The sequence below is a fragment of the Xenopus laevis genome, chromosome 2L (genome assembly GCF_017654675.1).
Source record: "Xenopus laevis strain J_2021 chromosome 2L, Xenopus_laevis_v10.1, whole genome shotgun sequence".
NCBI lineage: Eukaryota > Metazoa > Chordata > Amphibia > Anura > Pipidae > Xenopus > Xenopus laevis.
This window is the reverse complement of record NC_054373.1, coordinates 73837601-73859838: the sequence shown is the minus strand read 5'-3', so window position 1 is coordinate 73859838 and position 22238 is coordinate 73837601. Positions and strand designations below refer to the sequence as shown.

The 22238-nt window shown below is 40.6% G+C and overlaps 1 protein-coding gene across 6 annotated transcripts in view; it reads left to right on the top strand.

Annotated features, from left to right (window-relative positions):
* LOC108708158 overlaps positions 1–22238 on the top strand; it is an 82001-nt gene that overhangs the window by 13747 nt on the left and 46016 nt on the right. For all 6 annotated transcript variants that reach the window (XM_041582045.1, XM_041582046.1, XM_041582047.1 and 3 more), the window contains exons 2-3: positions 6245–6378; positions 20237–20566. In XM_041582045.1, the coding sequence (XP_041437979.1) occupies positions 6342–6378; positions 20237–20566 (367 nt within the window). In that variant the 5' untranslated portion in view covers positions 6245–6341. The remainder of the gene's footprint in view (positions 1–6244; positions 6379–20236; positions 20567–22238) is intronic.

Here is a 22238-nt window from a genome sequence, read left to right as displayed (position 1 = left end):
TAAGTTCAGTATATAAAATACGGCGGTTTTAGCCACATTCATTTTATATACATCAGTGACCTTTTTCATAGAACACTCAAGGAATGTTCTTACAAGAACATATGGGACTATGTCTACCAACCTCTCACCAAACCCTCCATGACAAGTTTGAAGTTTAGTATTCAGCTTTAGTTTTCCATCACATAGATAATCAATTTATCAAATATAAAATCTTTATTTCCCCTTTTCCTTAATATTCAGCTTTTAGTCTATTTTCCCTTGCACATCTTCCTCTTATTTTTAAGGAAATCTAGCAGTAACAATCAAGGCTCTGACAATACTAAACAATTAATGTACTGTGTGGGCTAACTTCTTGTTGGTTTCTGAGAATATAACTTTACCCATACTGAAAATCATGATAACTGTAAAAAACTCCCAACCTCAATTGACATTCTTTCTGTGAGCTAAAAGTTAATGTCTGAAATATTAACTTAAATATCCTTCAATATTTTTTGAAGAGGAAGAAAAGGTGCCTGTTCATCATGCCCAGCCTATGGCTAATATTATTTTGATGTGAAGGAAAATAATTAAGAAAAGAAAATGACAACAATAAAAAACACAAATAAACCTTGCATTTTTGCCCTTGGTCTGTGGTATGTTTAGACTGATCTGTATAGGTAGGACAGATCAAACAGAACACTCCAAAAGTAACATAATCAGTGACTGAGCTTTTTACTTTGGAAGAAAGATATTAATGGAATTGAACGGTTTTGTGCAATACTAAGGAACAACCTCCATATGTAATGAAATGCAATAGGTCTGACTGGGGATTGCGAACATCCTTATGGATCATTGGACCACAATATAAAACAGGGCATATTGGAAAATTTTGCAAAAGATACTGTTTTTAGTGACTGTTATCCACCCTTGTGGATATGCATCAGTTAAAACATGTTCAATTTCTTCACAATTAACATCAATAATCCTTACAGTTACAATATCACCCCCTTTATCAGTCGTGGAAACATTGATCTAATAAAGTAACCTGTGTTTGATTAGATTTTTTTGTCTTTCTGTTTCAACTAGAAAATAATCAGTGATGACAGTGATCTAATGTAGCACACCCTTAATATAGCTCACAGCAGTCAGGCAAATTAGCTCTTACAGCACAATCACAGCAAAATTGTAGAAAAACTTCACACTTTCTCATTTGTTTAGTAGATCCCTCTTAGGGTAGTAAAGCATGTCTTGATGACTTCCCCAGCACTACGGATCTCACAGGGTATCTTGCTCCTTGGCACTTCCCCTGCTCTGGAGCTCACCCACTCGTGTCCCTGTATGGTGGATTATTCAAAGCAAGGGTACTAACCTCAACTACTCTCCTTGTTGGAGCCAGAAAGCTGCTCACTAAAATAATCTGCCACTGTCTCTCGCTCAAAGTCCAAATATAGTTCGATTCCGAGGAAGCTTGGATCACTCCCAAAAGTCCAGCGTCAACTCAGGTTCTCCTCCACCTGTTAGAAAATTCTTCCAAATGTAAAGTCGCTGTATTCCTCCAAATAAATTTGGGGAGGGAGAATAACAGAAATAAATTTCATATAGTGTAGTATTTTTAAACGCTTTCTTGCTGACCCCCTTGGTGTCTATTTAAAACCACCGTGCTTCACAATTCACACTATAATTGTGTCATCCAATGTTTCGTGCCAAACTTAAACTCAAAGCAATTATAAGGAAAAAAATAAAAAATAAAAAAATAATAAAAAATAAAAAATGGAGGAAAAGGATTGTTTTGTGAATTATTACATTGAAAAGTAGCCAATACGTGCAGCCCTTGCTGTTAGTTTTTCACCCTGTGTCTGAATTGTGGTTAGAGTGTTCACACTCAGCACTTAAAAGTTACATAATTATTGTGTGTACACAGGGTGAAAAACTAACAGCAAGGGCTTTTAAACCACACCTGCTTTAAACCACACCCATGTTACCACTAGACCATGTCCAAATTAATTGTGGTAGCACTCAAAAAACCAAATGGTTGATGCTGACTGCAGGCATATCACTTATCACTCATATGTCAAAAAAAGTTGTCATAAATATGTTCCAAAGTTCTTATATGCCTTTCGTAACACACCCATAGGGCTCTAACTAAAAAGTTCTTCACCCAGATTAATTCAGTGACTATATACTTCATGTGGGCTAACAAAACCCCATGGATAAGCATTAATATACTGCAATGTTCAGTCAAACAGGAGGTCTTGCATTGCCCAATATCTATCACTATTATTTGGCGGCTGTCCTGTTACCGCCCATTGGTGATTTAAGTCAGATTGCTCAAATGCGGTGGTTACCTTAGAAGCGATTTTATTGGGATCTAGGAAAGCTCTGAGACTGTTGTTATATAGGGAAGGGAGGCACAACCATTAATTAAGTCCATGGAAACTACCATTAAAGTCTGGAAGAATGCACAAAAGATCTTCACCCTCAGGGTTCAAGTAATACATTCACCTCATGCTCCATTGTGGCGCAATAAGATTTTTTCTCATTTTACAGAAATACCAGACTATCACCTATTGGCACAAGCTGGACTCAAATTTGTAAGAGAGCTATATCCTGAAGGTCAATTTCTAACGTTCGAACAAGTGCAAACAACTTACCAAACAAAGCACATTATACACTTCCGATATTTACCATTTAGGCATGCCGCACAGACACAGTTTCTTAATTCACAAACTACAATCCAGGCCACTGTTCTAGAAACTAACCTACAACAACAGGAGATCCTAAAACCCCTATCCACTATTTCTCAGACTTTTCAAGCCCAGGAGGAAAAACAACTGCTCAAATGCTATAACAAATGGGCTCAGTATATCGGTGAATTAGACCTATATAAATGGATGGAAGTCTTGCAGCACTTGTTGAACTCTACAATAGCAACCAGGGACAAATTGATTCAAGTAAAATTCTTACATCGCTCTTATATGACCCCGGAACGTCTACACTGAATGACCCCTATTAGTAACATAAATTGCACAGGGGTCTGTGTTCACCCAGGTTCCTGGATGAACATGATTTGGCTATGTCCTAAACTTGTGGCATATTGGACACAAATTTTTGTATTTATATGCAAAGTGTTGGTCCTCACAATACAGCTGGACCCAGCTGTAGCACTACTGGGCCTTACAAGTGGACTCTGCAGAAATGAGAACACTACTCCAACTTCTATTATACTATGCAAAAAAAACAAATTATTCTGAAGTGGAACAGACCTAACGTACCAACACTGGAGGCCTGGAAGGAACAAGTGAACAAGGCGCTACCATGCTATAAGGCTGCCTATTTCTCCAGAGGGTGTACAGAAAAATTCATAAGTATATGGATGTTGTGGGTGCTCAACTCTGATATGACCAGCCCTCATGTCTTTTAGAAGCTGATGTGTATAATAATATGATATTTAGCTGCTCTCTGAAGGTGGTCCACCCCCCATTTCTATCTATATCTTTCCTTTCTCTATTTCTGATAATATTTACTTGTTTATTTTGTTTATGATTGTAAAACTCAATAAAAAGAAGTTAAAAAAAAAAGTTGTCATATTGAGACATACACTTAAATCCTTATTCCTCAATCTTCCATGTGGATAACACAGCACCCCTCTGCACACAATTTAACACCTTAGGAATCCCTAACAACAATTTTCAAATGCTAACAAGCCCCAGAACAAACCCCTACCAGGCTTATGTTCCACAGGCAGAGCAGGGCACACACAGGCAGAGTACTGAACACACAGACAGAGTATGGTGCACCCAAGAAGCATAGGGCAGGCAGATTATGGCACACCCAAGGAGAATAGGGCAGGCATAGTATGGCACACACAGGGAGCATAGGGCAGGCAGAGTATGGCACACATAGGGAGCATAGGGCAGGCAGAGTATGGCACACACACACACAGGGAGCATGGAGCAGGCAGAGTATGGCACACACAGGCTGAGCAGGGCGGGCAAAGTATGGCACACGCAGGGATCTTAGAGCAGGCAGAGTATAGCACACACAGGGAGCATAGGACAGACAAAGTATGGCACACACAGGGATCATAGGACAGACAAAGTATGGCACACCCAGGGAGCATAGGGTAGGCAGATTATAGCACACCAAATGAGCATAAGGTAGGAAAAGTATGGCACACAAAGGGAGCATAGGGCAGGCAGAGTATAGCACACCCAAGGAGCATAGGGCACGCAGAGTATGGCACAAGCAAGGAGAATAGGGCAGGCATAGTACAGGACATTCAGGGAGCATAAGGCAAGAAATGTATGGCACACACAGGGAGCATAGGGCAGGCAGAGTATGGCACACTAAGGGAGCATGGGACAGGTAGAGTATGGCACACCGAGGGAAAATAGGACAGGCAGATTATGGCACACCCAGGGAGCATAAGGCGGGCAAAGTATGGCACACACAGAGAGCATAGTGCAGGCAGAGTATAGCACACCCAGTGAGCATAGAGCAGGCAGAGTATGGCACACACAGGGAGCAGGCAGGATGCACACACAGGGAGCATGGGGCAGGCAGAGTATGGCACAAACAAGCAGAGTAGCGCAGGCAGAGTATAGCACACACAGGCAGAGTATGGCGCACACTAGGAGTATATGGAAGGCAGAGTATGGCACACACAGGGATCATAGGGAAGGCAGAATAGAGCAGGAGACAGGGACCACTCTGAGATTTACTAAATACAGTCTAACAGTTCTGGTGCCCCTTCATCATTTTGTATGAGGTGTGAACAAGTGAGCAATGTGGGCAGTTTTAGTCTGGGTCTCAGGTGTGAACAATACAGGGCTTTAGAGTGTGAACAATAGAGGTGTTACATGAATTTGAGGTGTAAATAATGCAGAGGCCAGTTAATCTCAGTACTAATACCTTTTAAATCTTACATTTGGTAAGCAGACACTGCAGGCAGACTTTCATGTGAGGGGCCACAAAGGGGGGTAGTGAGAAGCATGCAGCCCGCAGGCTGCCAGTTGGACAGCACTGAAAGGAAACTGCCTGAGAAACATATACCCAAACCTCAGGGTCTCTACACAAAGGATAGTGAAATCCAGGACAGTGCATGCTGGCAAAGGGTGCATGACAGGGGCGGGACAAAGCTGCCTGGCAGGGGATTAGCAATGGGTTTAGTGACGTAGTTTGGGGTGGAGTTGTAAAGGGATGTGTAGCACTAACTGCTAAGGAGGGCATCCATTTTGGAAGAAGAAAAGGAGTCCCACCCTCCCTCCCTTGTATTAACCCTTTGTGCTAGTTGTCACAATTGTGGCCTGGGTTAGTGGGGCACAGGATAAGTTGATGTGCAATGGTGAGTATTGGGCTGACTAACCAAGAGGTGATTAGAGGGAATAGCCCGTTGTCACATCCGGGCGGCAGGTCCCTGGCAATGGGGAGAGTTAATTAAGTGGAGTTTTTACCAAGTAACAAGTTGGTTAATGGAACTTGGTTGGTGGTGTTCCTCTCTAAGAGCTGTGGTCCCTGGGAGGGTATGTTGTATTGGTGGTAGCATGCAGTCCTGCGTACCCATCATGCTAGAAGGCACAAGCGGCTGGTGGCTTAACGATTGCATGCACCTAATTGGGTCCATTGCCAGGGGCCTTGCAGAGGATTAAAAAGTTAATGGTATATCACTGTTCATATTTGTATGTTTATAATGTTGTTAATATAATTGTTATTGATATATGTGTTATCTATTGTTAAATAATCTGTTGTGCAATAAAGCTGTGGACAAAAAGACTCCAACAAATAAAATGTATGGTGAGCGAGTTGGTTATTCCTAGTCCAGTTTGGGGGAAAAAGGCAGGTATTTGTCCCTGCCCATGTCATGATCTTTATACAGCCAGACCTATAAAATGTTTTGTATTTTGTATTTTTCACATTTCTTTCACTTTTAACACATATTAATTCAATTTATGCAATCCATACTACTGCATAAGTATTGGTGTGGGATCTATTATGAACTTGTATTTTTTAAGTTTTTAATAAGCAATTTTCTTTTTCTCTGTAATAATAAGAATGTACCTTGTGCTTGATGAAATTTAACCTAGTATAAATCCAAATTGATGGCAAAATAATCTCTAAATTTTAAGTTTAATGCATAGTAAATATTTTCATATTTTATATTCACATTTTGTAAAGAGAATAAAGAATTCTCAGTGGCAAAATATTGTGTAACATCTAAAGGAGAGAAAATAAACTTTTTTTTTTTGCTTCTGTATTTTCTTGTCAGAAATAGACACTGAGTAATTGATTGTGGATCTTTTTTGGTGAAGTCATCTGCATGAAGCCATCCCATGCTTTCTACTTCTGATTTTTGAGGATAGAATATGCAAATCTTTATTTGGTTTCCATTTCTCCTCCAAGGTAAGTCTCCTTACAGGAAAATACCAATAATTATTGCCCAAAATTTAAAGGGGCATAGCAAGTAAAATTAATTTTCCTTTTTGCATATTCCTGATAACAATGCATAAGATTTAACAAAGCTGAGGATTGCTGGGAAATGTTCCTATAGTACATTTTTATTAGGATGGTTCTTTGTGAATGTGTATTATTACTTTCTCACAAAATGCAGCAATCCTATCATACTTTCATTTTTACAAATCCTAACAGAAAGCATGGCAGACAGCTGCCAATTCCATATAATTTGCTGGGGTACCCTATATAGTTCCATTTTCCTAGCTGAATTTCTGCAGTAACTGAATTTCTAATGGGGCTACTGTTGACATGAAATTTACATCAGATGTTGGTAACAACCCAAGTAATTCATACATACAAAGAAATCAAAACATATAAATCCATAAATTAAATTATGTGTAATAAAGTGGAATGACACAGGGAATAAGTATTGAATTTGCTTTTTGAAATGCATTTAATACTTAGTAGAAAAGCCTTTGTTGGTAATGACATATAGATATATAGAGAGTTATAAGGTGGCTCCCCATGAGAGTCTCCAGTAGCGTGAACAAAAACGAAATGGAGGGTTGCACACTCAAATAGAAAATAAATAATATTTAATACATCAAAAAAGTTTCCAATGCTTTGCGACCAAAGGTGGTCTTCCTCAGGGGCAATTAAATCAAAACAGAAAGAAAAAGGCAGAACGAGCCTTATGTGCAAGCATGTATTTATCCCTACATAGATGCTGCATCCTTTCCTCGATGATCTCAATCTGATGTCTATTGGGACTATTTTGGATATTTTTCTATTTTTTATAAAACGGATTATGGATTTTTATCATCATGGACACTATGGACACTAATTTTCACTGTGGGAGTCGAGAATTTATTGCACTTTATATATTGTGTATTCAGATGTTTTGATAATTATATATGCTAATTTATTAATTGAACACCCTATTTCTAATGTCTGCACTATGGTCTCCACATGCTTGACAAAGGGGCGTGACCCCGAAACGTTGCAGGTAACACTGCAAATTTGAATGCCTGTGTGCCGATCCTTCTTTGTTCTCTACCATTGTAGCTCCAGTCATTGCAGCAGTAGATGGCTGAACATGGGACTCTGTAGTTATCTAATACAAGAACACAGGGTCACTATCAAAGTTTTCTCATGCTGCTTTATACCGAACAATTGTAACAATGAAAATTCCCTGGTTGAGAATTAGAAAGAAAGTGTGATGAAGAATATTGTTAGCTTTTACAAGAAAGTCCTTCAAATTTGTATCCCGTTTGTGCACAAACATGGGTAATTCTTGGCACTCCGCTCCCAAAATAGCATCAGCCTGTATATGATGCCAATGTTTATATACAGTGTGTTGAATAAAACGAGTGTCCGTTGTATATTTGGAGACAAAACCTTCCTGTTTTTATCTGATTCCTGTTTGTCCAAACCAGTTTTTACCTTGGAGATTTCCTGTTCAACCACATCAGGAGTGTATCCTTGCTCCCAGAACCTGTCAGCCATCTATTGTAAGGAGGCATCCAATTCATATTGGTCTGACGTAATACATTTGACCCTGGTTAATTGGGAATAGGGTAAAGTCTTAATTAATGATAAAGGATGAAAACTGCATGTAGCAAAGTATTTCTATATGTAGGCTTCCAATAGATCCCAGTGCTAAATTTACCTGCTTCATATTTGATTAGTATGTCAAGAAATTATATCAATGTTGTACTCCATGAGACAGTGAAGTGAATTGTAGAGGGATCTAAATTCAAATAGTTAATGAAAGAAGTGAGGGTAGTCTCATCTCCCTGCCAGAGAAAAAAACAGATCACCCATATAGCAATAATAACCCAAAATGTGTTGGCAAAAAGGTGACATATATAGTGATGGGCGAATTTATTCGCCAGGCGCGAATTTGTGGCGAATTTGCGTGATTCGCTGCCAGCGAAGAAATTCGCGGCAGAAATTAACCGGCGTCAAAAATTTTTTCCGAAAAAACGGACGCCGGCGTCAAAAACTGGCGCCGGCATCAAAAACGAGACGCCGGCACCGTTTTGCGAATTTTCCGATGTTTTGCAAATTTCGTGCGAAATTCGCAAATTTTTCGGCGAACCGGCGCAAATTCACCCATCACTATATTTGTCCTCATATACCGCCATAAATAAATTTGCGTAAGACGCGCTACATTGCTTCCCATGGCTGTCCGCTGTTTTTGTCTATAAAATATATTTTCAAAACATGAATAGTTATGGTCCAAAATAGTTCATAGATAAAAAGAGCTAATGACTGTCCCATTTCTCCATTAGCAATTGTTGAATAGTGGATTTACCCAAATCGTATGGGTGTTTGTACATAAACTAGAGATGTCCATGGTAACCAATAGAATCTGTGTATGTACCTGCGGATCTATTTGGATCCTCTCAAGTTTTTCCAAGAAATCAAACAAATCCTTAATAAAGGAAGGGATTTCTGCAAGCTTGCAGGAAGAAATCAACAAACCAATGAGCCAATGGTTGACAAATTGAGCCAGAGGCTGAAATAATGGGTCTCCCTGGAGGTTTGATGACTTATGTGACTTATGAATCTTCGGGAGTAAATAAACACAGGGTCGGCGAGGGTTCTGCATTATTAGAAATTTGCCCATTTTTTCATCAATGATCTTAGTGGCCAATGCTTTACAAACACACAAAGTAGTTCTACACAATCTCTTCACCGCTTTTTGTAGCGTCAGGTGTCAGGTGCACAAATAAATTGTATTTTCACTATATCGGAGTGCTGCTGGAATACGTTTTAAAGTGGCCAATGTTTTTATCTCTATTATATCTATTATGTTTTGAAGATGTGGCCATGTCTTTTATCTCCATAAGATATGTAAAGGTTGGGTCAATTGTTAATTTTTCATAACACTTGATATCTGATAGTTGTTGTAGGGCCTCAGCTCTGTAATGATCATAATCCAAAATCACAATACCACCCACCCCCTTTGTTAGCAGGTTTGACAATTCGTGTTTTATCCATAGCCAACTCCTGTATGGACAATATTTCCCTATGCTGTACATTTTTAAGATATCTGTGTTTTTGTTCCACATAACTATTGATATCATGTCTGACATTGTTTGCAAATATACTTACCAATTTCTTTTGTATCGGTGGCATGAAAGTGGATTTAAGTCCCAATTGGTTAGACATATTGGGAATCTTTTGCTCAGCCTCAGAGTATGCCTGTTCATCTGTTGATTTGGAGGCAAAAAAAGAATTCAAGTTAAGTTTCCAACAAAATTTAAGTGGTTCAACTTCAAAGTTGAAATGATCAAAATTTGTGGTTGGGACAAAGCTTAAACCACTACCTAGGACTGTGTATCTTACAAGGTGTCGAGGAAAGATTAAATATTACTTGTCCCATCATTTGTCCTTCTGGGAGTTTCCCTGTTCTGTCTGTCTGTCCACCCCTTGTTTTTGCCTTACACTGTCCTCTCCTTGTTTTTTTCTTTGGCGACCCCATATGCCCTTGGATAAAAAATTAGTCTTTTGGCGTTCACCTGGGGAGTACCTATCTGTAAAGTCAGTACCACTACTGGAGGATGAAGACCATCTATATTGTTGTCGATTAACAAATCTATGTGGTCTTCTATTATATGTATCACATTTGGACCGCCTGTATATGTTATTCGTTTTATAGTCCTGTATGATCTTTAACAAATTTTTCTTTTTAAAGGCAAGTAGATCACTTCTATACCCATTAAGTTTCAATTGCACATTGAAAGTATTCCATTCTTTCTGGTTTGAGACTTTGTCAAATTCAAGTTCTGTTTTCAGAATTTTAATGCGAGTTTTGGCTAAATTATTGCTAGTATGTTCAATGACTATTTTCCCTGATGTGAATGGCTGTGTCCAGAAAGTGGATGTGAGTGGGAGAGTAGCTCATTTTCAAATTGATAGTTGGTTGAAAGTCTTGATACTGTTTGTGAAACTGAATAAGTTCTTGTTCAGTATCTGTCCAGATTAAGAATATGTCATCTATATAGCAGACTATGGGGTATCTTTTTCAAAGAGTGAAGTTATAGTTAAAGATTGCCACAGTGGTGAAGTTAAAGATTGCCACAGTCCTCTACAGTGAAATTCCCCCACTCTCTATTCATTTATGGACACAGCCATTCACATCAGGGAAAATACTATTCAAACCACCATATCTAATGTATGACAACTTTCACCCTGACCACACTAAACACTCAATAATCTGCAGCCAGGCTTTATGATACAACTGTATATGTTTGGACACCCTGAAAGGAACCACCACCTCAAAGCACTCAACGCAGGTATGTTAAGGTTAAAGGTGGAGAGGAAGTCTTCTTCTAGTTTTGCCATGAAGTTTTGCCATGAAGAGGTTGGCATACTGGGGTGCAAAGCGTGTACCCATACTGGTTCCCATCCGTTGCAGAAATACTTCCTGGCCTAAAAAGAAGCAGTTTGTGTGTTAATGTAAACTCAATCATTTGTACAACTGCTTGGGATGGTAGATCATGCTTTTCCACTAATGTACAAACATCATTGAAATAAGAATAGCATATATTTGAAATCATGGTATTTCAGATATAGTTATGGCAATAGGGTATAGGACTACTTTGGAACACCACACAAAAATACCAAGGCCCTGGTAGACAACATAAACGATACAAACATGGATTGGACAATGTATGCACAAATGAAAAATCATGAAAATAAATCATGAAAAAGAAAGTTGTTGATAATGACAGCTTCAAGACACATCCTGTATGGTGGAAATAGTCACATGCATTGCTCAGGTGTGATTTTGGCCCATTTCTCAACACAAACTGTCTTCAAATCTTGAACTTTCCGGGGGCCTCTTTTGTGAACTCTGATCTGATTCTTTCCATAGACTTTTAATTGGATTCCAGGGGGGTGATTGACTGGGCCATTCCAGCAGCTTTCTTTCTCTGAAACCAACTAAGAGTTTCCTTTGCTGTGCGTTTGGGATCATTACCTTGCTGAAAATGTCCACCCTTATTTCATCTTCAGAATCCTGGTAGATGGCAGCAGATTCTTATGAAGAATGTCCCGGTACATTTCTCCATTTATCCTTCTTCAACTATATAAAGTCTACCAGTACCATTTGTTTAAAACAGCCCCACACCATGATGTTCCCACTCCAGACTTCATTGTTGATATGGTGTTTTTAGGGTGATGTGCAGTGCCATTTCTCCTCCAAACATGGTGTGTGCAATGACATCCAAAGAGTTCACTTTTGGTCTCATCTGATCAGACTATGGGGTATATTTTTCAAAGAGTGAAGTTATAGATTGCCACAGTCCTCTACAGTGAAATTCTGCCACTCTCTATTCATTTATATGGGATTTTAAAAGGCGTATTTATCAAAGGATGAACTTTCACTTTCACCCATTAATAAATACTCTTTTAAAGGAGAAGTAAACCTTTAAATAGAGATATGTACCCTCATTATTATAGCCACCTATAGTACAGCACACAATGGGTTAAATCAAACAAATTCACTGCCTTGTATGTTAATTTACATTCCGCGTTTCTGCACTGTGTTCCTATCATAGGCGCCATATTGAAATCATTCCCTACAGCACCAGGAGTCTCCACCTGCTGCTATACGTCATAGTCTAGTCTAAGAAGCAAGGCGCGCGCCTCCTTTCAGTTTGGGTGTGAGCAGATGCTGTATTGTGCCAGCACACTGTGTAGATATGCGACTCTGAAAGGTCCTATGGCCCACGTGCACCTCTTCCTCCTGCACAGAATGAAACAAGCGGTTGACAGGCAGGATTCTCCCTCCCCCTGTTATAGCTCCTGTCTCCAGCAACTTGTCCGTTGTTTTAGGGATGCTGATAAAATCCACACAAGTTCTGCGGGTGGTCAGGAATGTGCCTGGCTCTGTACTGTAAGGAGCTTTAACTATACGGAGCCCAGCTGCTTTCCTGTGCAGGAAAGTTTCTGCTCATGATTTCTGGGTTCTGAAATGCAGCAGTAGAAACTGTCATCTTACTGTTCAAATACAGCCACAGCCTAAACTTGTGGAAGCTGCCTGAAGAGTTTTGCCACTTCAGTAGGTGGGGTCGTGGGGACAAAATAAAGTACACAGCAGCTCTTTATGGAAGGTAGAACAGTGGGCAAATTACATAATGAACAGTGATGAAAAAGCTTCATTCATAAAATCAAAATATTCTGAGAAATACGTAAGGGGCTGGTACATTACAGTGCAGTAGCTGAGCTCTTCGTGGTCATACTGCCTGCATGTGCTCAGAACTAGAATGAACAGGGAGTAGTAGTGAGTCAGGCAAAAGGCTATAACGGCTATATAAAAAAAATCTGCTCGTGCACACTGGCTCCTGTTTCTCTGTTGGTCTCTCATGCACGTGCAGCTTTCTCCTCTCCGACTACTCTCACTGTCGAAGAGATAAGGATGGCTCAGAGAGGAAAGGGGGGCGTAGTTTCTCGCTAGAGCAGGAAGTAGGGGAAATGAGCAGGGGTGTAATAAAAATACCTTGCCCTGGCAGTCTAGTGGTGCGGCGGGGACGCCCGCCACGCCGCTCCTCATCCTTCGGTGTGCCGGCTTCCTAGTGTGCGCGCGGCGCGCACTCCTGTAATTTATAGCCGCATGCACGCTGGCGTTATTACGTTATTATGGCGAAAGTCGCGATGAAGCTGCTGCTGCTCCTCCAACTACCACCGAAGTGCTTCTTACCACTCTGTTACAGCGCTTGGAGGACCACGAACAGAAGCAAAATTACCTCCTGCAGGGTTTTCACAGTCTAGCCCAACAGCTGGAGGCTACGCAAGCTTCACAGCAGCAACCTGTTCCTGTTCTTGCTCCTTTGGGTTCAACTAGACCCCATGAACCCAAAAAATTTTTTTGTTTTTAAAGAGGCATGCAAGCTGTACCTTACTTTCTTTCCTCACTCTTTCCAATCTGGTGAGGAGAAAGTAAGGTTTGTCATGACCCTGCTTTTGGGAGATCCCCAAATTTGGGCCCTTAGGCTGCCTTTATCTGATCCTGCCCGTTACTCCCTTGACACATTTTTTAACAGCATGGCTATACTGTACGATGATCCGGATCGTGCCAACTCTGCCGATTCCGCGATTCGTAAGTTGCGCCAGTTGAAAAGGGATGCGGAGGTGTATTGCACCGAGTTCCGCTGGTGGGCAGTTGAAGCAGGGTGGAATGACATGGCTCTACGGAGTCAGTTCCGTTTGGGGTTATCCAACTCTGTAAAGGATAGTCTTGTAAATTACCCCCTATCTTCTAACCTGGATGATCTCATGTCTCTCGCCATCCAGGTAGGAGGCAGAGGGAGAGAAGGGGTGAGCGGGGTACAACCTCTTCTGGGGTTACTAGTTTTAGGACTAATATTAGGACCCCTAGCTCCTCCACGCCTTTACCTCAGGAGGAGCCTATGCAATTAGGCATATCCCACCTAACTCCTGAGGAAAAGGCACGCAGGCGTTCTTTGGGTCTTTGTATGTACTGTGGTGAGAAGGGACATTTTTTGAACCAATGTTCAAAGAGGCCGGGAAACTCCGAAGCCTAAATGGAGAAGGGGAGCTCCATTTGGGTGCAGGAGTTTCCTCTCCCCAATCTGCCTCTAAGGTTCTGTTACCAGTTAAATTATCCTGGCCTTCGGGCTCTGTTAAGGTGTCCGCTTTTGTGGATTCAGGGGCAGAGGGGAACTTTTTGGATGCATTTGCAGCCAAACACAACATTCCATTAAATTATTCTAAGTTTCCCCCTGAAAATTTTGGCGGTAGACAAAAGACCCTTAGGGTCAGGTATAGTATCTGAAAAAACTGGTTTTCTTTCTGTGTGTATAGATAATCTACACTGTGAGGAGATACAGTAGCTCTGTACCTCATTGAGGGTGCTTCCTCTCCTCTCATTCTGGGGTTACCATGGCTCCAGAGGCATAACCCTCTTATCGACTGGGTCTCGAGGGGGGTTATTCATTGGGGTTCAAAGTGTGGGGGGGTTTGTATTCCTCAGGTAATGGCTACTACATCTTTAGAAGGTTTACCTGCAGCTTATGCAGATTTTGAGGATGTATTCTCTAAGAAAGCTGCAGAAACTTTACCCCCTCACAGGCCATACGATTGCCCAATTGACCTGATCCCTGGGGCAACTCCTCCCCGAGGAAGAACCTACCCTCTTTCTTTGCCAGAAGCCCAGGCAATGAGAGAGTACATTCAGGAAAAAAGGGATGGTGGTCTTCGCCCTTGCATTGACTATAGGGGTCTTAATAAGATCACCATCAAAAACCGCGATCCTCTTCCCTTGATTTCGGATCTGTTTGACCAAATCAAGGACGCTAAAATCTATACCAAGCTTGACTTTAGGGGAGCTTATAATCTTATACGTATTAGGGAAGGGGATGAGTGGAAAACAGCGTTCAACACCAGGGATGGCCACTACGAATATTTGGTGATGCCATTCGGTTTATGTAATGCCCCCGCAGTGTTCCAGGAGTTTGTCAATGACATCTTCCGGGATCTGCTGGGGATATTCGTAATGGTCTATCTAGATGACATTCTTATTTTTTCTTCTAACTTGTGTGAACATAGGAATCATGTTCGTGAAGTTTTACTTAGACTAAGAGGAAATAACCTGTATGCTAAACTCGAGAAATGTACTTTTGAGGTCACTTCTGTCCAGTTTCTGGGGTTTAATATTTCTAACAAAGGCCTTGAAATGGATCCAGGGAAGGTGAGAGCTGTCCTGGATTGGCCCCAACCCCTTTCGTTACATGCAACCCAAAGGTTCCTCGGTTTTTCAAACTATTATCGACAATTTATTAAGAATTTTTCTCTGGTTGTTGCTCCAATCACCAATTTGACTAAAAAGGGTGCTGATCCTAGCATCTGGCCCCCAGAAGCTGTTCAAGCTTTTGAACTCCTCAAACATGAGTTCAGTTCTGCCCCTATTTTGCGTCATCCAGACACTGCTTTACCATTTATTGTGGAAGTGGATGCCTCTGAAGTAGGTGCTGGGGCAGTCCTTTCTCAAAGGCACCCGATAACCAACAAAATGCACCCCTGTGCCTTTTTCTCAAGGAAGTTTTCACCCGCAGAGGCAAACTACGACATTGGAAACAGGGAATTGTTGGCTATCAAATGGGCCTTTGAGGAATGACGGCACCTTTTAGAAGGGGCTAAATATTTGGTAACCGTTTATACAGACCATAAGAATTTGCTTTATATTGAGTCGGCCACACGACTAAATCCTAGGCAAGCTAGATGGGCATTGTTTTTTACCAGGTTTAACTTCTCTTTAACATAGATCTAAGAATACCAAAGCAGATGCACTCTCTAGAAGTTTTGAACCTGTATCCTCTGATTCTAGTGAGCGTATTCCCATCATCCCAAGTGAGTTGATCATAGCCGCATTGGATTCTGACCTTTCCACCTTGTTATCCCCTGTTCAATCTTCTGCTCCTGCTGACACTCCCTCTGGGAGACTGTTTGTGCTTGAGGAGCTGAGGGAACAAGTTTTGGAAGAGGTTCATAACTCCAAGATGGCTGGCATCCGGGCATTGTCTCCTTGTTGTCCCGCCATGTGTGGTGGCCTTCTTTTAAACAGGATGCTAAGGGTTTTGTGAATTCCTGTCCAGTCTGTCAAAGATCTAAATCCTCCCGTCATTTATCTCAAGGTCTGTTAAATCCGTTGCCAATCCCTGAGAAGCCATGGTCCCATCTTTCGATGGATTTCATTGTAGATTTGCCTCCCTCTCAGGGTAAAACTGTAATTTGGGCGGTGGTGGATAGGTTTAGTTAAATGAGCCATTTTGTTCCCCTCCCACACCTCCCTTCTGCTAAAACCTTAGCCGATCTGTTTATTTCTCAAATTTTTAAGTTGTATGGGTTCCCTGTTAATATTTTTTCGGACAGAGGAGTTCAGTTTGTCTCTAAGTTTTGGAGGGCCTTTTGCTCCTTGGTTGGAATTAATTTGTCTTTTTCAACCGCTTACCACCCCTAAACCAATGGACAAACTGAGAGGGTGAACCAGTCCCTAGAGCAATATCTCAGGTGTTACGTGTCTGACAACCAGTCCTCTTGGGCTGAGTTATTTCCCTGGGCAGAGTTTGCCTACAATCACGCTACTCACTCCTCCACTGGAGTGTCTCCTTTCTTCATTGTCAATGGGTTTCACCCTAAAGCATTTTCTTTTTCTGGTTCTGGTTCCCCTGTCCCTTCTGCTGAATCCTCTGTGGAACACTTCTCTAAAATCTGGTCACAGGTGCACGACTCTCTCTTAGCAGCATCCTCTGCTCAGAAGAAAGCTGCTGACAGGGCTCATAGAGAAGCACCTCAGTATAAGGTGGGAGATTCTGTTTGGTTATCTACCAAAATATTAAATTGAAGGTTCCCTCTCTCAAACTGGGGCCCAGGTTCATTGGTCCATACCCAATTACTGAAATAATCAACTCTTCTTCTGTCCGTCTTCAATTACCTGCAGAATTTAAAATATCTAACTCTTTTCATGTCTCCCTCCTAAAACCAGCCACTCTGGTCCGTCATCTTCCTGTACCTCCCCCAGTGTTGGTCCAAGGTCAGCCTGAATTTGAGATCCAAGAGTTCCTCGATTCCCGCCTTGTGCGAGGTAAGCTGCAATATCTTACTAAGTGGAAGGGCTTTGGCCCTGAAGAGAACTCTTGGGTCTCAGTTGATGACATCAAATTTGACCAACTCAGGAAGAAGTTTCATCTTAAATTTCCTGGGAAGCCTGGGGGTCCAGTGGCCCCCTCTAGAGAGGGGGTAATGTAATAAAAAATACCTTGCCCTGGCAGTCTAGTGGTGCGACGGGGACGCTCTGCTTCCTTCAGTGTGCCGGCTTCCTAGTGTGCGCGCGGCGCGCACTCCTGTAATTTATAGGCGCATGCGCGCTGGTGTTATTATGTCAGCGTGCAATGGCGCAAAGTTTAAATGTATTTAAAGGGGGTAATCATTGCCCGTGATAGGATTGTATTCCTGGTGCTCCTGAGCCTTGTGCTATTTGTCTGCTTCCTTCTGAACCTGTTTGATTCCTGTTTTAACCCCTGCCTGGCTATTTTGACTATTCTGATTTCTGGATCCTGACCTTGCCTGCTTACGACTACTCTTCTGTTTAACCCCTTGATTGATCACCCGGTTTTGACCCTTTTGCCTGTTTGACGATCCTTGCTATCTGCCTGCCTCGACCCAGCCTGCCTGACTACGATTCTGCCTAATCCTTTGTACCGTGACCTTCGGCCCAAAAAAACTCTGCTAACAGCCGCTCCCCTTTGCCAGCCAGAACATCTCACCTTGCAACACCTCGTTAAGTCCAGGTGGCACCCAAGTAAGCTGAGGGCTCCTCCCGAAGCCCAACGGTGGTCACACTACTGGTGAAGCCGAGCCGAGACCAGGGTACTTGGCATCTGTTCTGGTATCGGGTGCCGGCCGTGACAAGGGGAATTCTTTGTATTATTCAGAAACAACATTAAACTGAACGAAGGGACTAAGGTATGTTGCTCTGGGGGGATGCTTAGAGTTATTTTAGAGTTAGAAAAAAAAAAGGTTTACTTATTCTTTAAAAATCCCATAGAAATTAATGGAGAGTGACGGAATTTCACTCTAGAGGAATGATGATCTGTAACTTAACTCTTTGATAAATATACCCCTATATTCTCCTAGAATTTTCTTGGCTCGTCCAAATGTTGTGCAGCAAACTTTGAACAAGCTTCAACATGCTTTTTCTTCAGCAGTGGGTCTTGTGCGGTGAGCATGCATAGAGGCCATGTTGGTTGAGTACATTAGAAATATGTCTGTAATCAATGCCATCAGTATGTTTTGCAACAATAAGTTTACGAAGGTCTTGAGAGATCTCTTTGCTTTTATCCATCATTAGATACCATGCCTTTTTTCTTCATGTGTTCAATACTTAGTCCCTGTGTCATTTCACTTTATTACACATAACTTAATTTATGGACTTGTTTGTTTTGATTTCTTTGTATGTGTGAAGATTACTTTACATCTGGTGTAAGTTTCATGCCAATAACCCCATTAGAAATATATTTACTGAGAAAAACATTGTGTTCAATACTTATTTTCATTGCTGTATATGAATATATATATATATATATATATATATATATATATATATATATATATATATATATATATCACGTAAGGCAATCTAGGAGCCTTGGGAAGCTACTCCCTGCTACAGATCCTCGATGGAGCACAAAGCTGCTCTTTCTATCTGAGCTCTCTATCTTACTAACATCTAACCTGAATTTAGCTAAACCTTGTTCACGGGGTTCCCTGGGCCCTGACTTAATCACTAAAGGTGCTGTCCCTTTAGGGCTTTACTGGGAATTGGTATACTCAGGCTCAATGGGAACATCCAGTAGGTCACCAGCAGCCAAACAGGAAAATCCACCCCTATCCACACACTATATTGAAGTATGGTAGGAAGTGGTCATTACACCTCTTGGCCAATAACACTGGTTATGCAAATATAACTAGATACATGCTTTTGCCCAGCAACTAGGGAAAAGGAGGAAGGGTAGGGATTTAAAGCTATGGGGGCATATTAATCCTATAGGTCCCTACATATAAATATATATATGCAGAAAATCTACCCACCTGTAATATCTCACAAAATCGTTTATGACAGCCAGCACAGCATATGTACTTTTGGATAACCTGTCAAGTATGTATTAAATGGGCTATGATAGAAAACCTAATTGTATATCATCTCCAAATGATCTTTGTATAGAGAGTTGTTTACAGTGTAGTTTATGATGGTGAGGCAAAACTATTTTTAAAAAAAATGTTTTTTACTGGCTAAAATGGAATGTAAATCAACTAGTAACTCAAAATAAACATCTTTTATAAATATCACCATTTTTAACTAGAGCTGCACCGAATCTGAGATTCAGGTCAGAATTAGTCTAGGATTCTCAGAATGAAAATCCAAATGCCTTGCTGAATCTAATCTTAAAACTTAAAATCACATGACAACATTTTTATTTTCTCTTTAACCCTTTTCATATGCAAATTTGGGTTTGGATTGGGTTTGTAATTTGGCAGGAAGGGTTAGTATCTTGTGGTGTCACGCAGCACTAGAAGGACTCAAGCAGTTAGGCTCAGGAATAGGATATTCCTGGAGTAAGTGAGTACTGTGAGCATTGCTTAGTACTGGGGCTAGTTCACCAGTACTGCCTCTGGGGTGTTGTGAACGCTACAGCTGTGACTGCGAAGGAATACTGTCCAAGAGATGAAAGTGTTTGAGCATCTATGGAATGTTTGCTGTTTATGATTATCACCAGCAAAATTATTGTAAATCAATAAAGAGTATTATAAATAATTTTGTTTTAAGAATCACTAGCACCCAAGTTATTTGAGAGATCAAGTTCTGTGTGTGAATGCAGCGTGGTTAACCCTTCCTACCAGTATAGCAAAAGCCCAGCTGAGATGAAAATGTTGCATGTAGCCATGCTCTCCCAGGAGTTGAAACTGGCAGAAGCAAGAGTAATACCAAGGAAGGAACAAGGTACCAGGAAACAGGCCATTTTCAAAAAACATAATTTTCTGCTAAAATCTTTGGTTAATGGCCAAGTGATTGGATCAGCACAAATTGACTCAAAACGTGGGTGACCAAATCTGTAATTTCTTTTATGTAACAAGTTTATGTAATATCTGCCCATGCATGTCAAAATCAGACCTAAAGGGGTATAGGAAAGCAGAATACAGCTTAGCTGGTCTGTTACAGACAACTAGGTATCTCACTTGTACTATCACAAATATAACTTTACATAATGCATTGCAGCTGTTCATTCATACCTCGTGGGACCTAGACAAGTCACAGGGGTACTTGGAGGATCAGCAACGATAATTTGCTTCTACAGTAATATCTCTGCAAACATCCATGGGAGAAAGTTTTTGTGCAAAATGTCACAAAGGGATTGCGATACAATCATATCAACCTCTGGCTACATAGCAGAGGACCACATCAACCGGACTCATATTGAGGTTATGAAGGACAGATTCAAGGTACAGATGACACAACTTGGAACTGACGATGTTGGTCGCTATAGATGCGGCATTGGTTTCAATAACAATGGCTTTTATCACAGTGTCGAAGTGATGATTTCTGAAGGTATGGTTCCTCCTTTAAAAACATGAAGAAAAATATAATTTTTTGCAATTATACTTTAGGAATGAAGAAAAAACATATACATTTGGTTTCAGTATATTACAGGTATGGGGTCTATTATCCAGAATTATTGGGAACTGGGGTTTTATAGATAAGGATTTTCTTTTGTAATTTGGATGACCATAGCTAAAGTCTGCTTAAAAATATTTAGAAATTTAATAAACCCAATTGGATTATTTTGCCACTAATATGTGGTTATACAGTTTAATAACAAGTGTAATCACTATTTTATTACTACAGAAAAAAGGAAAAAATATGCAATTATTTACTTAAAATGTACTTCCTACAATTCAGACCATTCTGGATATTGGGTTTCTGATTAAGAGATCCCATACCTATAGAAGGTTTAACAAATTGTTTACATTTTGTTTAACAAATTAAAGGATGAAAACATAACAGACCATAATCCATTTAAGGGCTATGGAACTTATTGCATCTCCCTTAGAGTGAAGCAGTGGTCAAAACCCCACATATGTTTAAGGCTATACAAAAACGTAATTATACCTAGTATAAGAAGGGAACATATAATGCTGACTGAAGACATAAGAGGTCTCTGCCCTGCCCATAAAAAGAACTTGGCATCTTTCTGCAGTCTTGAACCCACAGCTAATTTGTCAAACTCTGTGTTAGCCCTTAATGGCCAGTTACACTTTTTACACAGTTACACAATTATACTTGAACAATAATCCCATACATCCTGGAACTAAGCAGATGTTAAGAAAAGAGCTGCCACCCCTAACATGTTAGTCTTTCTCCTTAAGAAAAATATATTTATTAACAATAGAGAGTGGTACACTCATACTGATGGGAAACCATCATAGATAGTAGGTGCTCTTTTAATACATTTAATAAAAGCAGGACAGGACTTATATTTAAGTGTAAAAATGACACCTAATAAAGCTTAGCAGGACCCAAATAAGACTATTTCAGTTGTGTAACAAATAGTGGTGTGAGTCACTGCCCATGGGAAACAAGGGTACAGGGTGCATAGCTGTGCAAAGAGTTTGCTGCTGTAGTCATACTGCTGGATATTACTATTTTGTTGTCTTTAGATATGCATTTCTTCCCAATGCTACAAATTTGGTGTGCTTCAACCAGGAGTGAATCCATGGGAACTGTAATGGTGGCATGGGTTTCAGCTAAGAGTCCTCTGATAGCTTATCTTGTCTACTCATATCTCTCTGCTGCCTGAAAGGAAGTAAACAAAGGAACAACAGAGCACAGGAATCTCCAAACAGTATACTTGAAATGATCACGTTAAAGAGATACTGACATCTATCATAACATTGTCTTTGAATTGTTTTTATAATTTTGCCATAAAAGTATTTGCCTGATGCTTTTACATTACCTTTCTTACCCCCATGTTCCTCTATGAGGGGAGCTGCCATATTTGTTCAGCAGTAGTCCATTAGCCTTAGAAACTCTAACTGACAGGTTAAAAGGGACAGTAAGGTTAGCAAAACAGTCAGGTTTAGGAACTTTAAGTGACAATTACTTACAATGCAGAGCTTTCAGTGAAAAATTATCAACATGACCTATAGGCAACTTTTAATGTAGATTAATATTTTGAAAAGATAGTGTCAGTGTCACCTTTAAAGAGGTGGTTCTCCTTGAA